Source organism: Cibotium barometz, chromosome 10 (genome assembly GCF_041138505.1).
Source record: "Cibotium barometz isolate CiBa-2024 chromosome 10, ASM4113850v1, whole genome shotgun sequence".
Taxonomy (NCBI): domain Eukaryota; kingdom Viridiplantae; phylum Streptophyta; class Polypodiopsida; order Cyatheales; family Cibotiaceae; genus Cibotium; species Cibotium barometz.
Window position 1 is genome coordinate 60,776,211 of NC_141055.1, and position 19,823 is coordinate 60,796,033.

Consider the following 19,823-nt stretch of genomic DNA (forward strand, 5'->3'; position numbering starts at 1 on the left):
AGTGTTATTCCTATTAAATTTGATTTTATGCATAAATAGATGCATAAAGAAACTCTTTTTATTTTAAAAGTGTTATTCGTATTAAATTTGATTTTATGCATAAAAGGATTTTTTATAAAAGTGTTATTCCCACTGAAGTTGATTTTTATGCATAAATAGATGCATAAAATTTTTTTATATCAAAATTAGAATTCTCTTAAATTCTATGTTTAAATTCTATGAGTATTTGATAAATGAATAATTAAATACTCTCAGAGAGAAATTTCTATCGTTTTATATTCACATGGATTATAAAAAGAGAATTCAGAAAATCTATCGAGATCAAAATATTCTGATAAATGATTAATCTATTCCTCATTGAAATTCGTAACTAATTTAGAAATCAGTTAAGTGAATATTCAAAGAAAGAAATTCAGTAAAATAGTAACTGAATTATCAAACCTTTTCGAGAAAGATAGTTCAGGAAAAATCTTATCCGACTCGAACCTTGAATCAGACTATGACCAAGACCAAACCCTTTCGTCAGTTTCAAGGAAAGAAGGAGTGACCAGTTTAGAAAAATATACTCAAAACTATCGCCAAATCTGAAACTAAGTTTGAGACTCTTCAAATTGATATGTGAATCATGGTTATAGAATTCAAGGAATTCTGGTATGAAATTCAGAATTCCGATCAAGAAGTTTTGGGGATACTGATTCAAGAAATACTCCTTGTATTCAAAAGAAAATCAAACTCAAAATGAGATGTGATGTGAATAGATGTGATGATATGTGATGTGAATAGATATAATGATACAAGACGGTGAAAATGCTTCCCCAGCATTCTTGACATAAAACAGTCATTTAAAAACTGGTCATAAATACAATTTCTATAACGAACTCTTATCTTTCCATATTGTTACACATCAATCCACATTACTTAATCCCACGTCCAATCATATGTATTCTCATCGTCCTTTATCCATTCTCATCCAATCATGTCATATTCTATCTCATCATATCTATCCACATTTATCCTCATCACATCTCATCCATTCGCATCTATCCATATCCACATCTCATCACATCACATCACATTCATTCACATTTTATCCATTCATATCTACCCCGATCCACATCACATCCATTTCACATCACATCTCATTCATTCACATCTATCTCGATTCACATCTCATCTATTCACATCACATCTCATCCATTCACATCTATCCCGATTCACATCACATCCATTTCACATCACATCACATCACATCACATCCATTTCACATCATATCACATCTCATCCATTTCACATCACATCTCATCCATTCACATCTATCCGGATTCACATCACATCTCATCCATTCACATCTATCTCGATTCACATCACATCACATTCACATCCATCACATTCATTGCATTCCCATCCCATTACATACATTATATCCACATTACATCACATCCATATCCATCCATATCTCATCACATCCATACACATTCTATCTCATTCATTCACATCCATCCAGTCATCCACATGCATGTCTATCTACATCCATTCATACATTCACATTCACATTTCATCCACATCTCATCACATTCACATCCACATCTCTTTACACATCACATCTCATCTACATTCACATCCACATCCATTTACATCACATCACATCCTTTCACATCCACATTCTCATTCATTTACATCACATCACATCACATCCTTTCACATCCACATCCTCATTTACATCACATCACATCCTTTCACATCCACATCCACATCCATTTACATCACATTATATCCTTTCACATCCATATCCATATTCATTTACATCACATCACATCCTATCACATCTACATCCACATCCTTTCACATCTCATTCTCATCTCTTCTTTCACATCCACATTCATTTATATTACATCCTTCCATATATCCTCGCATCTCATTCTCATCTTTTCTTTTACATCCACATTCATTTCACATTTAGTAACATTTTTTATTTTTGATACCGATGGGACTTTTCTAATATTTTTACCAGTTGCTTGGCCTAAGTAAAGGTTCTTTTTCTCAACGGATATTTTCATATTCTTTCTTAATTTTCTCAAGTGAGATATATTCAATATTCTTCTTTTTGAGTAAAAGATTCATGAGATTTATAAAAATCAATTTTACCCATATTTTTCAATAATGCTCAAAATTTTACTTTTAATAAATACTCATAATTTGAATTATACTAAAAAATTTTTTTTTTTCTCATTTAATTTTTTGGATCTCAATTATCATGAAAATTTCTCTTTTTATATTTAATTGATTGAATTCTAAATGTCAAATCCTCTTTTATCATCAAATAAATTATTTAAAATTCTTCTTTTCTTTAATAAAAATATCCATTAATTCAATATGCTAAGAATTTCACTTTTACTATTTAAATGATTGAATTTTAAATATCATGAAAAATTCTCTTTTATCATTTAAATATTTCTCATGCATAAAATAAATTTATCTAAAATTTTTCTTTAAATTTTAATAAAAATATCTATTAATTTAATATGCAAAGAATTTTACTTTTTCATTTAAATGATTGAATTTCAAATGTCATGAAAATTTTTCTTTTATCATTTTAATAAAATTATCATAATTTTCTTTTTTTTAATTTAATTAAACATAAACCTTAAAAATTAATTTTTTATTGAATGTGATGAAAATCATTCTTTTAACATAAGATAATCAATCCTAAAATATGATAGAAAGTTCTCTTTTCATGTTATGCATAAGAATAAATTATGTATCAAATTTTTAAAAATTTTACTGTAGCTCCGCTGTTATTACTGATAATTTTTAATATTTTTAAAAAGAACAAACTTAGTAATACAATTACGATAGTATAATTATCTTCTAAACTTAAATACAATTGATGGATTTAAATCATAAGATTATCATAATTTTAGAAGCATAAAAGTATAAAAAGTCACTTTCTTAACCTCTAGCTTCATAAGCCTAGAGTTTGATTCGTGAATTGAGAATTTATCAATAAGAAGCATCATTTGAATAGAGAATTAGTCATAAGAATGACCATTCTTTTGGAAAGAGAAAGAGAGATAAACATAAAAAATATCATAATTAAGCATAAATATAAACTTTTTTTAATTATTCATTTACAACTCTTAAGAAAAGCTTGATTTGCATTATAAACACTCAATTTATAAACTTCTCAAGCTTGAGAGGAGTTGAGAAATGAAAACATTGAGAATAATAGAAAAAAACCATAAAATTACACTTTACTTCTTGTTTTTGTTTGCTTCTCTATTTTAGAAGAAACCCTCAACCAATCAATTTGTTAGTATGTTGAAAAGAAAGCTCCAAGGAAGGTTGAAGAGAGAGAGAAGCTCCAATCTCTCCAAAATGTAAAGAATTTTTAAGAGATAATAAAAAATATCATTATTTTAATATAATACTAACATGATATAATTCACATATTTTTTTTCAAAAGACTAAGGACCTATTTATAGGTGAGGAAGGCCTCTAACCAAGTCCAACTGGGTTCTAAAATTTTTCAGATTTAGTTTGACTGAATTTGGATAAGATTTAGACCTAGTTTAACTCCCTTTTGATTTGGTTTGATCCAAGAGAGAGGAGAAATAAAAATATCACAATTTTATTGAATTAAAAACTCTACCACATGTGTGAAATAGACGCTTCCTTGAAGTCTTCCAAATGTATCATAATACCAAAATATCTCATTTTTTTAGTAATATCTCATAGTTTTTAACTAATAAACCTTGTCCTCAATCAACTCTTCATCTTATGTGAATATTTACTCATTTTTGGATATTTTTTTTTATTCTTTAGATTTATCTCATCCCCAATCAATTGGATTAATCCAATTGATTCATAAGAACCTTAATTGAATCATAATCCAAAAATTTCTAAAAATCTTGACCCTTAAGCTAAGGTCCTTTATACACAATTTCAATTAATTTCAAATGCACATTGAAATTCTGTTTCAGTAGAAGAAACCATTTTAGACACTAGTAAGATTTTTATATCTAAAAATATCTCAATTTTGGATTACCTCTCTCTAAACATTTTCTCTCTCCAAGTCAAAACAGGATAAAATAAAATCTTTCTTCTGTTTCAGAGAAGAAAATAATTACAAAAACAGAAGGGAAGGTTCTTACACCTTTACACCTCAAAAGCTAGAGAGAGGAATCTTACATGACTGCTACAAAGGCCAAGTCATGTCTATCATGACTCACTTTTGACAACAAAATGATCTACTAACTGCAAGTCCTACATAAACCAACACAACACAAGAAGAAATTCCAATTATAAACAAACTTGTTGGCTTCAGAACACATCTATGCAGAAAACATGTTTGTTCAAATCTCAATAACTTCCATAGCAAGCACAATAATCTGATTCAACATTGTGGCCAATAGAAGATTGTCAGGCTGTCCTGTGCTGCTGAACAGTCAATAGACTATGAGGGGATGACATCCACTCACCAATCAAGGTGATGGGAAGGATCTATATAGGTCCCTTGTGTCCCTCATAGTGAGTATTATGTGGCCTCCTTGTGCCCACATAATAAGTATTTGATCAAAAGAGAATGAAACCCTTTAAGCCTGGAGGATAAGCCAACGCTGAGAAGATTGCCTGCCATAAGACATAAGGACTGTTGCATGTTAAAGTGTAGTGCAAAGACAAAGTGGGTTGATTCTTACTTCTTCTCCTCATCCACCTTTATGTTGATTTTGATCTTTTGATACCGCTATCACAATTCATTACCTTTAACAGCCTGCACCATTACACGCAACACAATTAATTATAGTTTGAAAGGAGGACAAAAGAGGGATCTTAGAATCTACTCACAAATTTACGACCAACTCCATTATGCATAGCATAGACTACATGCTACCCATGTCATGATGCCTTGTAGTATGTGCAGGTTTATATATAAAGATGTACACCGTTACGGACAGATCTTCATGGATAACCCACTGCACTCATCACCCAAGAAATGAAGGGCAGACTCAAGTCTTGATGAAACCCTACTATGAGGGAAGTTATCATACCTATTCAAAAAACGCATTAAGTTATGTTAACACCTTAGGACCAAACCTTCACTAACCATTACAGACTAGCCCTAACGGGGGGGTTGGTGGGTTGTGGTTTAGCAATCAATCTTGGCCCATCAGACCAGGTACAGTCCTCTTTTGGACAAGAATGCAGATTGTACAGCAATTAAGGACAACCAGCACTTTCATTCACCATTGTTAGCAAAGTACCCTAAACCCTATGTGCATAACCATAGTTGTAACCTGGAGGGACCCTAGCAAGAGTGTTCTCCACAATCCCGACGGATTTCCCTTTCTTCTTAGTAAGGCCTTCCCTAATAACTTCTGCCTGTATTGCCATTGTTCCCTTCGTTGCTGCCAAGGCTGGAATTTTGTTGGATGTGCTTCTCTGATATGCTGTGACTGCTGGTAACCCCCGTGTTGTTGATATCACTAGAACTAGCACTTGCAGAAAAAGTGGGTTCTCCCATCACATACAGTTCCAGGATTTGATTGCCCACCTCTTCCAACTGTAGAGGAGTGTCACCGAACTCCCGCCACCACACCCTCTCCCCTTCACAAGGAAGCTTGACACCAAGATACCTGGCAGCTAGATAAACAGCCCCTGCGGCAATGTGATGAGACTTGAATTGCAAGCAGAGTGAAGTGAGCAACCCATCATTGACAAAGTTCCACGCCACTTGTTGAAAGGCATTCTCCCCTGCTTTGTAGTGAGAATGCACCATATCAGAGGCATGCTTTTGCCCACCCACATAATTAGGAACGATTCTCCCCACTTTGTATTGCCCACCCCCATGAACTGAGGCTGATCTGTATAGACCACCCACACCTTTGCACATGGTCTGGGGCGTAAGAAGCTGCTTTTCCTGCTTTACATTGATGATCCTCTGCTTTGGGTAGGCAACCCACATAATCAGGGTCAGCTTTCCTTTCTTGAAACCGCCCAGCCACATGCTCAGAAGCACTTTTCCCCATCTGGACTTCCTGCTTTGAAGTTGAAAGCCGCTCTCCAAGCATGGTAAGCTCTTTCTGCATCGCATAGCCCTCTTTTAACTTTCCGATGGCGGCAACAAGGGGTTCATAGGGATGATCGACGGCAAGGTCAAAGTCCAGTGTGCAGAGGACGAGGTGCTCAGCAAGGAGGAGAAGCTCAGTTTCATGGTCGAGGGGCTGGTGACCGGCCTCTTTCTGCTGGTGCGTGGCGGGGTCTTTCTTGAGGCGGATGCGGCGGGCGGTAGCGACTACCTGGACGAGGCGGCAGGGAGTATCTTCGGACTTGGCGGCGAGGAAGAGGCAGGCGGAGGCGACGAGGAAGCGGTCATTCGTGGCGTGGGACTGGCGCAGGAAGAAGCGGTGGCAGAGGATGGTGGCCGTGGCAATGGTGGGCTGCTGCGGAAGCTTTAGGGCTTTGCCCACATCCTGCAGAAACACCGAGTAGGACTTGCGCAGCCCCTCCTCCCTCCTGGCGTCGATGCCGTGCTGCCTCGACGGCGACGCCTGCTCGATCTGCTTGCGCGACAGATAGAGGAAATTCCTCCTGGGCATCGGCATCGGCGTATCCACCACACACACACACACACACACACACACAAAAAAACGCTCACGTTTATAAACGCAAAAGCAAAAAGCACGACATACCCACAATGTTTTTTTTTAATAAATAATGCTGGTGTCCTAAAATCTCGTTTCATTTTAACCTATGGAAAAGAAAAGATTTTAAAGGTTCAAAAGGCTTGTTTTATTTTAGAAACAAATCTTGTAAAATAAATCTTGTAAAATCCAGTTAGAATAGAAGCATGACGTGGACATGCATGCTTTTGTACCGCGCTCTTTCTAGAGTTCCTCTTGGTGGGCAGACCTCTCTCTCTCTCTCTTTCCGCCCCCTCCTTAGGCCATGGACAATCGTGACGGATGGGGGGAGGGAGGCGTGCATGCGAGGGGAAGGTGGGGGACGCGACCGGGGGAGGCGACCAGGCCAGGGGAAGACAGGGGAGCGAGGTTGCCATGGCTGAGAGAGGGCTGAGAACTGGGCGAGGGAGGGAGGCAAACAAGCGTGGGCAGGCGACCAGGTGAGTGGAAGGCGAGAGCGAGGGCGGACGCATGAGCCGAGGAGGCGAGCAGCCGAGGGGAAGGTGGAGGAGGCGGGTGAAGGAAGGTGAGCAGGCGAGGGGAGTATACACAAGCAAGCGGGATAGGAGATAAATTAAGTGGTTGTATTAATTAAGTGGCCTTAATTAATACAACGAAGATAATTTGTGTGAAATATACAACGAAGATAATTTGTATCAAAAACTGGAGAATTTAATTGTCTGCAGATTATTCAATTCTTTGGAGGGAGACCAAGGTAAACATTTTAAAAAAGTCCACCATCTAGCTATAGCAAAATGTTTCTAAGAAACATCAACCAAAAATAGAGGAATTTTTTTATAAATCTCTCTATTCCACTCACAAAGGATCTCTCTCTCTCTCTCTCTCTCTCTCTCTCTCTCTCTCTCTCTCTCTACTTACACACGCGATTACTTTTTTGTCAAAAAATGAAATTCTGGAGGTCATTTCGGCCCTCGTCAAGGGTGGTCTCACTGTTTTTTTCACTAAAAAATGATATTGATACATTTTCTTCAAATAGGGAATATCTTTATATTTTGGAACCTAGATTATTGCTAGGTTTGTATGGTCCAAACGCTTACAATGAGAGCTTTGGGCTACTTGGAATTTACAATCTAAGATTGCAAAAGATTGTGGATCAGCTTCATGTACATGTAATGTTTGTAGGCTATGAAAAGCCTAGCAGGATAGATTTTCGGTGCATTGGCACTTACAAGCATGTTCAAATGCCATTCGTCTCAAATGTTGATCCATCTTTCAGTTTTTTTTCTTTAAAATTATATCTTACCATAGCCAATGTTATTGTCTTATATATATATTTTGGACACATGGCAGCGAGGAGCATAGGCTTCCAAGGAGAGATAATCCAGTCGCTCGAAGAGTGTTTTAATGGTTTGTGTTTGTGTGTTTGGTTGGCACCACTACCCTGGGTTGGAATGCTAGATACATATGTATGCCAATTTTTTTGCTTATTCAAAGAAAACTAAGTGTTTTGGGAGCTTTGATATTGTGACAAGCATCGTGCAAATATATATATGTAGGTTGTTAAGTCAATGATCATGAGGCCCAAAGTGGGCTTTAAATATAAGGCCTTTTTCTCCTCTTCCTACAATGCTAGAATACTCTTGCCCGCCGTCAGAGATGGGTCATGCCACTAGTCTTAGTAAGATATTGAACAACTCGTCTACCTTGTACTCGATTTTTATGGTTATTTGATTAAGACCTCTAAAACCTATGCATAGCGACATACACATTTTCTTTACGAATACTAGGACAAATACAACTTTTTCTAAGGTATTCTCCCGCCTGTCATTTCACCCCATGTGCTTCCGAGTGACCAAGTTGTCGAGAAATATCTATTAATTTTGTGAGGATAAATTCTTAAGAAAATTTAGTGTTCAAAATTTTAGTCTCTTTTTAGTAATACTTTGATCAATTTCAGCAACATCATTAAAAACAAATCATCAGTTAACAAAGTGCAACATTAAATCTTATCCACATATCCTTGGTTGAAGGCTTAGCATACTTTCATGGAGTATATGAGTGGTGGAGGTAGATGCACATCGTGTTCCACTTGCAAGTTACGGATCCTACCCTCATGCATGAAGTCGAAGTGTTTTGTAAATAACTATATTGCAATGTACGACACAAGTGGTACAACCATGGTAGTTCATCAATGTAAGACCTAGGTGGTACAACCAAGGTAGACAAATTCATTAACTCCAAGTTGACATGAAGATAAGCTTATTTTGTGTTTTCGGCAATCCATGTGTTATTTATTTTAATTTCACTTTCATTGTTTTAATTGTAGGATCACAACAAAATGTGTGAACATGCCTTGATTGTTTCGCACTTGCCTTTGTATACTACATCCCTCCACTTCTACATGAAATGGAAGATGACACTTATCAATAGCCCCTTTTACACGAGCATAATTTTAATATAAGCTACACCTCGACGCACAACCTTTCCACACAGTTTCATAAACGACTTGAGGTCCACAAAAACAATGTAGACAATTTATCAATGTAGGACCCAAGTGGTACAACCAAGGTAGACAATTTCATGAACTCCAAGATGGAGATAACTTTGTGTTTTATATTGTCATGTGTTGTCTACCTTAATTTCACTTTCATTGTTTTAGTCGTAGGACCACAACAAATTGTGTGAACATGTATTGATTGTTTCACACTTGCCTTCATATATTGCATTCCTCATACTAATCCTACTGCAATCCATCTCTACATCAAATGGCATGTTGCCACCTTGATAATAGCGCCCTTTTACATAAGCACAAATTAAATGAAAGCTACACATTCACCGCGAGGTTGTGGGTTCGAGTTTCCTCTTCGAAAGGGACACCTATGGTGTTCATGGTGGTTGTGGTTCTTGCCCTTTCCCCGTGAGAATTTATATGCAATAACTCTGCTCATCCCTTGCGAGGCTACTATCACAACGAGCTCTTGCCCATGTTTATAGGTTCATATGGCTCTTGCTCAAATGGATCTAGTGTCTTCAATTGGCCAATATTTGCAAAGGATGAGAGCCATTTATGGTATTTGGGTGTGTGTGTGTGTGTGTGTGTGTGAAGGTTATGGAGGAAGAACTCACATTCACAAGGGGACACAACCCTTCCAATGAGTTGTGTAATCCTTACATTCAACACCTCCTATCTATGATTTCCACATCATAATTTATGTTTTTTTTTAAAACTCGATGGAAGGGTTCACCGATGAACGTTCATTACCACAACCAAAGTTCCGAGGGATTGGCTCCCCCTGAGTACAAGCACACCTATGAGAGCACACACACCCCCACATACCATGTGTGTTAAGTTCCCGACAAGAATCACGAGCTTATCGCACATGATTTATGTTTTCAAAGTGCCCAACAACCTTTTAAGTGGTGAACCAAGCTTATGTAGCACTCGACCTTCTAAACCGCTAGAGAGTTCCACTAAAAAAGCCATTTAAGTATTACAAAAGATAGCAAGTCAACTTTTCCAAAGAGACATCTCTAAAACTAAGTGTAATGAACCTTTGTAGTTGAGCAATCACAAGCTAAACAAGTATTGTCTCCTTTGCTTCAAAAAGGTCTCACCAAGCAAACAAGATAAGCAACGCTTTACATTACACAATGGCCCACTACGGCTAAGCAACGCTTTACATTACACAATGGCCCACAAATGAGAACCTTAGTGCATAAAACGACGTGACGTAAAACCTTAGTGCATAAACAAGGAAAAAGGTTTATTTGTCTCACAAAGGGAAGGGGCGTACATTTTTGGGCCAGTTTGACTATGTATGGCCGTTTGACTAAGAATCTAATATATATATTCAAAGTGTGTACTAAAAATCTGGGGCGAATAGAAAAATAAAAAATTTGCGCTGCACAGCTGGCCCAGTGCGACTTTTGATAGCCCCGCTTTCTCATTTTGCGAGATACCGTAGAATAGGCCCAGATGGCAGAGGTCACGGGTTCGAATCTGACACGGATACTCAATCAGAAGCACAGTGTCGAGCTTTCACAGCCCCAGAGATCACAGGTTCGAATCTGCCCGTTGTAAATCCGACCGAGTTAGCGAGAAACCTTGCGCTTGTCTACAGTGAGAGTGAGAAGCCTGAAGAGAACTGATTTTGTGGATTGCTAATGGCAACCCATAGAAGCGAAATTGTAATAGAAATGAGGCCTGACCACACCCATATGATCGTGGGCAGCCTCCCTCTCCTGCCCATTAGCCCCTTTGCAAATGGATACAAATGTGCAAGCACCCACAGACTGAAGAAAACCCCCCCTAGCAGCTTGCTCCATGATGGGTCACTGCTGTATACCGTCCTTGCAGCGGCCACTGCAATCGCTATCATGTTCACCATCATTATTGTAAGCGGAGGTATCATCAGTGATGTCCACTTCACCACATAAAGCTCTGCAAATTCATCATTCTCTCCCTCTGTTGCCGCCTTGGATGTCAATGTGAATGATATGTCAATCCCTGCCACCACTTTCAATAGCCCTTGTAGCACAGCTGCAATGTGGGCACTTGTACCCCCTATCACCCAAAATTGCTCATTTCGCCACCATTCCTCCAATGTGATTCCTGCCCACTTAACCTCTAAGACTGCTAGCATGCAGAGGGTCAATGAGATCACAAGTAAGTACACAAGAAAGAGCACATCAAGTGTTTGAACAATGAACTGATCTGTGAAGAGGGAGAGTGCCGGTAGGAAGCAGTAAACCATGAGAAAGATGGAGGTGAAAGGGTAGATGCCAACGTTGGCGTAGGCAATGCGCTGTAAAATCTTCATGCGAGTGCCGGCAAGGAGACCATTGTTGCGGGAGAAAAAGATTTCCACGGAGCCAGTTGCCCACCGGAGCACTTGCTGCAGCCTATCAGTGAGGTTAATGGGAGCGGTACCGCGGAATGCATCCCGCTTAGTGACACAATAGATGGAACGCCAGCCTCGATCATGCATGCGAAAGCCAGTAACAACATCCTCAGTAACAGAGCCATAGATCCAACCCACACTGTTACCCCATTCCGTCTTGTCCTCGTACCAACACGAGATAACACTAATAGCCTCAGCAACAGTGGCTGGGTCCAAGGGCACTCGTGGAACTCTGAGAGCACCAGGAGGGCGGCCGTATTTGATGCCAGGATGGTCAGCTAACGGCATCCCTTGAAGCTCTGCTTTAGAGATGGACATCAAGAAGGAGCTTGAGCCCCCAAACTTCTTGGGTACCAACTGCATTTCCTGATCATCATCCTCATCTCTCATCACAGATGCAGAGTCTAACTCCATCTTCTTCGCGTTAGAATGCACCTGCTTTCTCCTCCTACTGCCCCCACAGCAGCACAGCCATGAACAGAGCCCTCCATGATCCTTATAGCGAGGTGGATCAAACGCATACAGAGCGATTCTTCTGAACATGCACCCTGTGCCCACATACATCGGGCCCTGCAGCCCATCCAGTGCCCTCATGTTCCCATCAAAGAACACTGTGTTATGATTGGCATAGCGATCGTTGGTATCAATCCCTTCAAACCTTTGCGGGAACTGCACATAGCATACATTCTCCCCTCCCCTGTCCATCATGAAGCAAATGCCCTCCCGGAAAGCCATGGAATTGTACACATAGTGGTCACAGTCAAGGTTAAGAATGAAGGGCCCATTCGACATTATTGCTGAGCTACGAACTAAAGAATTCATGGCACCAGCTTTTTTGTTGTGATCATAACCCGGTCGCTTTTCACGAGACACGTATACCAACATGGGAAGCCGAATGTCTACCTCAATGGTGTCAATCAAGTTCTCCTCACTTGAGCTACCAAAAAGGGGCTCATAGCTGGGAGGAGCCAACATAACCTACAAACAAAAACAATTGCCACATTACCAAATTAATGATCACCAGGTCGGGAATACATGCATATATCATATATGATCCAGAGAAATCATCCTTACCTGAATGATACCTGCATGGTCACCTTTGCCATGCTCCATGCTAGGTGTAGCCCACGTCCCCGGCCAATGAGTGCCGTCTGCCATCCACGTGGCTTTAATCACGTTCAGGGGCTCACTAGGATCCAACCCATTTTCCATTTGATTCCTCTTAGCTTTAATCTCTTCATGAGCATTGTAAGCATCTGATCTCCTCCGAATGGACTCTGGCAAGCTATTGATTCGCACCTTGAACTCATCGTATTCCCTCTTCACTCTCCTTCGGTCCTTCACGAAATCCTGACGAACCTTGTTCTTGGTAGGATCCCCCTTGATTGAAATAAGATTCGGGATTGCGAGGTTCTATGGCATGCTTTCGGCAGAAGGGTATCCAGATCCGGGCAAAGCTTGCAGCCTCTGCCATTGCCTCAAATGTGAGCAAAGCCCCTCCATCATCGGACAAATAGCAAGCCAGTTTTTCCACAGGATATTCAGCTGCCAGGATAGAGAGAATAGTGTTTGCAGTCACCAATGGGGGCTCCTTCTCTGGATCTGCTGTTGAAACAAATATGTCGATTCCAGGAAGATCAGATCGCCCTGTAGGATTTTCAGGGCTGGTCTGCTCGAATTTGTCCTTAAGAACTGCAAGGTTAGTGGCCCTGTTAACTGGACAAAGCTTGGGCAGCTGATCCAGGATCCAAGAGAAAGCAAACCAAGTCTCGCAAACTATCGACATTCCCCAAAGCCACATAGCGTCGGTATTTGGATGTGTAATCCTCCATGTCAAGAACAATGCAAGTGCTACAAACCTAACCACAATAAGCAACCTGCAAAAAAAAAAAAGTGACACTTTACACACTTGGCAATGTTACTTTGATACATCCTAAAGCTCAGAAGTTGAAGTAGAAAGTGACACTTTACACACTTGGCAATGTTACTTTAATACATCCTCAAGCTCAGAAGTTTAAGTACAATGGCAATGTTTACGAGTTCAAAATATGCAATGCGAGGAGGTGCCTTGTGAACATTTGACAATCTTACTTTAAACACATTCTAAAACAATTTCGACATGACAGAATAGCATCAAAACTTTGCAAAGATGGGGCAACTGCGACAGGCTTGTGGCTTAGTTGCTGCCACTCGTTGGCCATTGATTATTGTGTGTGGAATGTAGAGTACTACTTGCGCAGTCAGCGGGAAACTGGCCAGCCCTCAAAATAGATGTGCATGAATCTGAGGCATTTGGGCAGCTTCACCCAGCTCAGTTCTCACTATGCTCTCAAAATAGTAACAGGTTCTCCCATGGCATCGTACGTAGTCTTTGAGATTCTTCAGCTCTTACAATGAGCTCTTGCGTCCCTGCTGACCATGAGAATTGGGATGGCCACTATCGCAAACAGAACAATCCCATATTTTACAAATACACTCATGAGAATTAAAGCGAAGTCCCCCGGCACGCCCATACGGCTTCTAACAAGTAATAAAGTCTCTTAAGCTTTACATATCAGCTGGCACAGAACTTGAAATGATTAGATGGCAAGGTGGATCGGTTGCACTTCTTTGGCCCGTACTCTGTTGGAATGCACAGCGGAAAAATGAGACAAGTGCTGCGGAGAACAAAATGCAGAAGTGTAAAGAGAGACGCTCTATAAACTCTGCTATATACACAAGATCCAGTACGAAATGAAGAGGTGGGGGCAAAGATGGTATAAATACCACCCTAAGGTACCAGTCGGCCAGCAATGAGGAGGTGGGGGCAAGGGTGGTATAAATACCACCCTAAGGTACCAGTAGGCCAACCCAAATAGAGCCGACATGCTGCCTCATGTCCACGACCGAGTAAAAGCCAGTCGGCCAGTACAGACAGCCCCCCAAGACTAGTAAAAATAGATAAAAACATGGAAAAAAATGAGAAAAGCTTTGGGTGGGCACACCCACAACAAAGGCCCTCACCGTCCAGACAAGAGATGACTGCTAACACACTCTACCCTTCAACATACTCTATAATGTGTTATTACAACACCCCATACACTCAGTCCTCAACATGCTCTTTGTTTGTACCAGCACTTTGGGAATATGTTAACATAATCCGCCATACTCACTCCACGACACTTTTTAGTGTAGCAGAAGCCACTAATGCTAGATAAGATAGCTCAAAAAGCGGCTCATGGAAAATGCACGCCCATATGCTGGTCCATCCATCAACGCGCGATGGTTGGCATGTCCAATGCTTGTATATCCAAGAAACTGTGTCTAAAATGCTGTCATGGCACCTCCCCGAAACTTAAAAAGGCCGGGGATTGTATCCACATTACCAGTCACTGCTCCACCAACCAGCTGATTGGCCCAAATGTCTGTAGAAAGCTAGAAAGCCAGGAGATGGTGCTTCGATCCCATAAAACATCTTTTGTTCATAACATCGGGCAACCATCCCCTACCCAGTAAAATCATATATAACAAAGAGATGTAGGAGAAGCATGCAATTGAGGAGATTTAGATCAGACTGGCATACCTGTAAGGACTAAGGATGCCAGCCGGCACCTTAACTTTGCGTGAAAGTGGGCGTCGGGCTCTGTCCTTGAAGTCGGGAATGGAGCCTCCGGCCATGATACCAGTGTAAGGGTCAGGGTCCTTCGGCCATACCGCATTTCCAAAGCCATAAGTCCCTTTGGTTTCATAAAGCCAGTTGGCATGATCAAATTCACGAGCCTGGTTTCTCATAGAAAGCTGCTGAGAGTGTTTCTTGGACTTCACAAGAGAGAGGCGGCGCTCGAGGCGCGGCTCGGGCGGTGCCGGTAGCGAAAGGGGGGTTACCGGAGGTAAATAAGGGTCTTCATCTTCATCACTGGGCTTGTAAAGCTCCTTACATCCTGGGCATTTTCCCCCTGCCTTGCAAGCATCTGCATAACAGTCCCTACATATCTTGAAATTGCACTCACATGGGCTCAGCTCCTCCCCTCTCTCATCCCTTATCACTCTCCCATCACAGCCGTTCATCCTGCAAGTACCTCCCCTGCTGCCCGCCATCTGCGGGTGATCGTCAGCAGCCCCGTCTGTCATCTTGTCCAACATATGGCTCCTTGTCATGCTGTTAAATCCTCCTGTAAATATGCTGCTTGAAACCATCTGCTGCTCTGCCTTCATTGCAATGTTTGGGTCCATGCGATCAGAGATCGAATCACGGGCGCTGCCCATCGGCTGGTTGTCAGGAGTAACGACATTTTGGCCCCCATTCACTGAGCCGACCTCGCTCGACGCATCGAGATCGGTCGAGTCCCCTCTTGATATGCGACGAACATACACATTGTTATTCCCCGCTCCCAGTGAAGAAGCATCACCGAAAGCCGCAGGATTTGAGCTTGGATTACGAAAAGACCGGCTGCCCCCTCTAAAGGGTGCGGAGGATGCCATAGCAGAACCTGCTAGTATGAGGTGAAAGCAGAGTATGTGGTGAGCTTGGAAGAAGTCAGATTCGAAGTCAAAAGAGGATGCGGGGGAACTTGACAAAGCAAAGAGTGAAGCGCTAGCTCGGTCTGCTCTGGCACTCTGTTCGATTATAGCTAAGGCATTGTTGAGCAAGCATGGGGATAGCGAAGGAGCTGATGGCTCTCTGTGTTGGAAAGGTAGAAAGATGAGAATGGGAAGTGAGAGAAGGAACAAAAATAACACACACACACACACACAAATAGTCTGTAATTGTAGAGAGAGGTTGACAAGAATGAATTGTTGCACACAGACGGGGAAAGAGAGAGAGAGCGCTGCACACAGCCACAGAGAGAGAGGGAAAGAGAGAGAGAGCATCGGAGCGAGAGGGACTTTACCAACGTGCAGAATATTAATATGAGCAGCTAAACACGGTTTTCCTCGAAGTGAGCACAGAGTCAGGTAAATCCAGTAATATACAGGTTGTGTGATTGTTTTTGGTTGCTCGTTCGCACACACGCAGGTAAATCCAGTAATATACAGGTTGTGTGATTGTTTTTGGTTGCTCGTTCGCAGTAATATACAGGTTGTGTGATTGTTTTTGGTGCACACACGAGTCATCGGTACCTATTTACATAATCAGTCTACATATTCACTCTTTTTTTTAGACATAAAATAATTATATTAAACGTTTAACAGCAGTTATCTACAAGAGAAATTTGTACAGCTTCCTTTTCCCCTAAGATTCTTTTTGGGGAACAATAATTATATATATTAATATTAGCAGCCTTTTACAAAAAGTCTACATCATAGACTTAATAGAGACACGGAGAGGTGAGGAGTGGAGAGTGCGGTCGGATTCTCCTACGTGTCGTGCATGCGAAAGGCGAGTGGGTTAGTGGAGAGTTTAATCCTCTCGTGTGGGTGCATGCCCCTGACGGGTGGTCAGCGTATTGGGTCTTGCATGGCGGTGACCTCTAGCGGGTGGCTTCTGCGCGAGGATGAGGGGACGATTGGATGGGGAGACTGGGATCCCAGAGGCAGAGGAGGAGATGAAGCGCAGAGGTGAGGAGGTCGAGGTGGAGTGCGTCAAGAGGAAGTGCGTTCCTGACTGGCTAAACGAAAGACTCTGTAACCATGTGAAAAGTAAGGTATGCCTAAAGCTGAGCTAAGAGTTCATTAGAAGCCACGTAGGGTTATTCTCAATGTGTAGTGTGTTTCTTTTCTGCCCGGGCAAGCCTCCGTCTCGAAGGGTGAATTAGGCAAGTGGCTTCAAGAAAGTATCTTGCATGATTGTTCTGTGTCTAAGATTTTCTATCTAGGAAAGGGTTTTTTCGATGTGTTGTTTATCAAAGGGTAGTCTGTGTTTCAGTTGTTTACCAGGGAACCCTTGTTTTTTGGTCAAAGGTTGGTACATGTCTTTCCGTTTGATCCTTTGTTTGATGTCAATAAAAGTCTACAGAATGCATGCCTGGTTTGGGTTGAAGTGATTCGATTGCCCCTCTAGCTTAGACCTGCACTGCGCAACATAGCCTAGTCCCTTGGTTCGGTGTTGTTTGTTCCTGGTGATGAGGTAGGAGGAAAGTAGGGTAACAGGGTGTGCATCACATGGAACTCTTCTAATGAGACTCCAAAATCTGTGGAGGTAGACTTAGGCCAACTAGGTAAACTGGAGTTGGGCCTCAAGTTTGGTGCATTTCCTAGTGCATGCTTCATATGTGGGGCCTTTGGGCATATTGCCAAAGATTGCCCTGCCTTAGAATCCACAAGGGAGGAGGCTAAAGTGGTGAATCGAGGGGGAAGCGAAAAGGAGAGTGTTCCTCTGGAGACTCAAAAAGTAGAATCTAAAGGGAAGGAAGGAGTGTTAGAAACTAGGGAGAATAAGAAAGAAGGGGGCTAGGATAAAGTTAAAACCAAAGCCAATGTTAGGCAGAGTAAGGCTGAGGCTAGGAAGGCCCAAAGCAGTCAAGGTTATGAGAGTAGGAAGAATGGGAGGGGTGAGAATCCGGATTCTATCATCTTTTCTAATCCCTATAGCCCACTGCTTGAGAGAGATAACTCTCTGTTAGTAGAACAGTTTTCTGAGAGGGTACTGAATGAAACAAGAAAGGAGATTGATCTTGTTCAGGGTAGTCAAAAGGACGGTGAGGAAGTGGAAATGGTCCCAGAAACTGCATTAACATGATGAACAATAATGAGTTCAAGTTTTAAATAAGTTCCCCTGAAACAGAAGTTCAAAAAGATTTTCAGAAGGTGCATTCGAAATAAATTATAATCTGTTCAAGAGGCCTTATCCTAGGGGTCAAGATTTTTTTGAAATTTTAAATTAAGGTTCCTATGGACCAATAAGATTCATCCAAATGTAGGGAGGAGATAAATAGAAGAATAAAAGAAAAATCCCTCAAAAATGAGTAAATACTCACATAAGATGAAGAGTTGACTAAGGACAAGGTTAATAGTTAAAAAAGAGAGATATTTAGAAGAAATGTTGCATTTTTGACACCTCAGTATGGGGAATTCCCCTCATGAAGGAGGTGTCTATTTCACATGTGTGGGAGAGTTTTAAACTCCCAAATAATGAGATATTTTTATCTCTCCTCTCTCCTATTTCAACTAGATTCAAAAAGTGAGCTAAACTGGCCTAAAAATGGTCAAAAATTGACCAAACTAATCTAGAAAATTTTAGAATCAGTTTGCTTGGTTAGAGGCTCATTTTTTCAGAACCCTCCCCCTTTGTTGAAGCTTAATAGTGTTTTTGCACTGTTATCCTGCTTCTCCCAAGAGCCAAAAACTGTGAATTTACTCATAATTCATTAGTTTTTGACCTTCCCTCTTCTAAAGATTGGTGGCCACTCTTGTTCAAACAAGAGTAGATCTCTCAAACCATCAAGCCAAAGGAAAGCTCTCAAATTCTCCTTGTAAGTTGGAGATTCTTCTCTTTTCCATTTCATACTATGGTTTTTATGATTTTTGTCTTCTCTAAAATGATTATGATGTTATGCCTCATTGAAAAAAGGCATTTCCCTCTCTTCTTTAGTAAATCCAACCATTCTTTATCCTAGATGAATGATTAATGCATAAAATCAAGTTTTTCATAATGTTTCTCTTAAATAAGTAGAAAATATTTACATTAGAATGATTTAAATACTCTTGGTGAAATTCTAATTAATTTTAGAGAGTTAAAAATTGAAAAATGGTCAGCCATACAAAGGAGGTTATGGCGAAATTTTCTAAAATTGTGTAAAATAAGTTTTACTTTTTTTTTTAAATTCAAAAAGAGTAATTCCCATCGTATATGTATTCTTAAAGTGTTATGTTTCATCCTAGGTATAGAAAAATGCATACTAAAAATATTTTATTAAAAAAGTGTTACTTTCTTTAGAATTAAATTCTATGCATTGAAGGAAGCATATTGAAATTGTTATTTTGATTATAAAAGTGTTATTTTTATCATAAATAATTTTTATGCATAAATGGATGCATAAAAGAAATTCTTTTATATTAAAAGAGTGATTTTCATTATAAATGATTTGTATGCATAAACATATGCATAAAAGATTTTTTATATATTAAAAGAGTGATTTTCATCATAAATGATTTTTATGCATAAATGGATGCATAAAAGAAATTCTTTTATATTAAAAGAAGTGATTTTCATTATAAATGATTTGTATGCATAAACATATGCATAAAAGATATTTTTATATTAAAAGTGTTATTTTCATCATAAATGATTTTTATGCATAAATGGATACATAAAAGAAATTCTTTTATATTAAAAGAAGCGATTTTCATTATAAATGATTTG

At 40.1% G+C, this 19,823-nt stretch overlaps 1 protein-coding gene and 2 pseudogenes across 4 annotated transcripts; all 3 read right to left on the minus strand.

The window, feature by feature from the left end:
- Nucleotides 1–4,347: 4,347 nt before the first annotated feature.
- On the minus strand, nt 4,348–5,776 carry LOC147635128 (cyclin-T1-3 pseudogene; annotated as a pseudogene). Its single transcript, XR_015266837.1, has 2 exons — nt 5,295–5,776; nt 4,348–5,048 (listed from the first exon to the last, which is right to left on the minus strand). The product of XR_015266837.1 is annotated as a cyclin-T1-3 pseudogene (transcript).
- LOC147635127 (cyclin-T1-4-like) lies at nt 4,348–6,600 on the minus strand. 2 transcript variants are annotated; one of them, XM_086804425.1, is made up of 2 exons: nt 4,944–6,600; nt 4,348–4,771 (listed from the first exon to the last, which is right to left on the minus strand). In XM_086804425.1, exon 1 carries the CDS (start codon nt 6,594–6,596, stop codon nt 5,808–5,810), a length of 789 nt encoding a protein of 262 aa, XP_086660551.1. In that variant the 5' UTR covers nt 6,597–6,600; the 3' UTR covers nt 4,348–4,771; nt 4,944–5,807. The 2 variants fall into 2 exon arrangements, with proteins under 2 accessions (XP_086660551.1, XP_086660549.1); XM_086804423.1 differs by having other exon boundaries at nt 4,348–4,598; nt 4,698–6,600.
- A 3,784-nt stretch (nt 6,601–10,384) lies between these two features.
- LOC147635129 (cellulose synthase-like protein D3) lies at nt 10,385–16,463 on the minus strand (annotated as a pseudogene). The gene is made up of 3 exons (XR_015266838.1): nt 15,105–16,463; nt 12,617–13,419; nt 10,385–12,520 (listed from the first exon to the last, which is right to left on the minus strand). The product of XR_015266838.1 is annotated as a cellulose synthase-like protein D3 (transcript).
- Nucleotides 16,464–19,823: the final 3,360 nt, after the last annotated feature.

What these genes read in the sequence shown, in the direction of transcription:
- LOC147635127 (XM_086804425.1), bottom strand. Translation starts at nt 6,596, where the DNA reads ATGCCCAGGAGGAATTTCCTCTATCTGTCGCGCAAGCAGATCGAGCAG.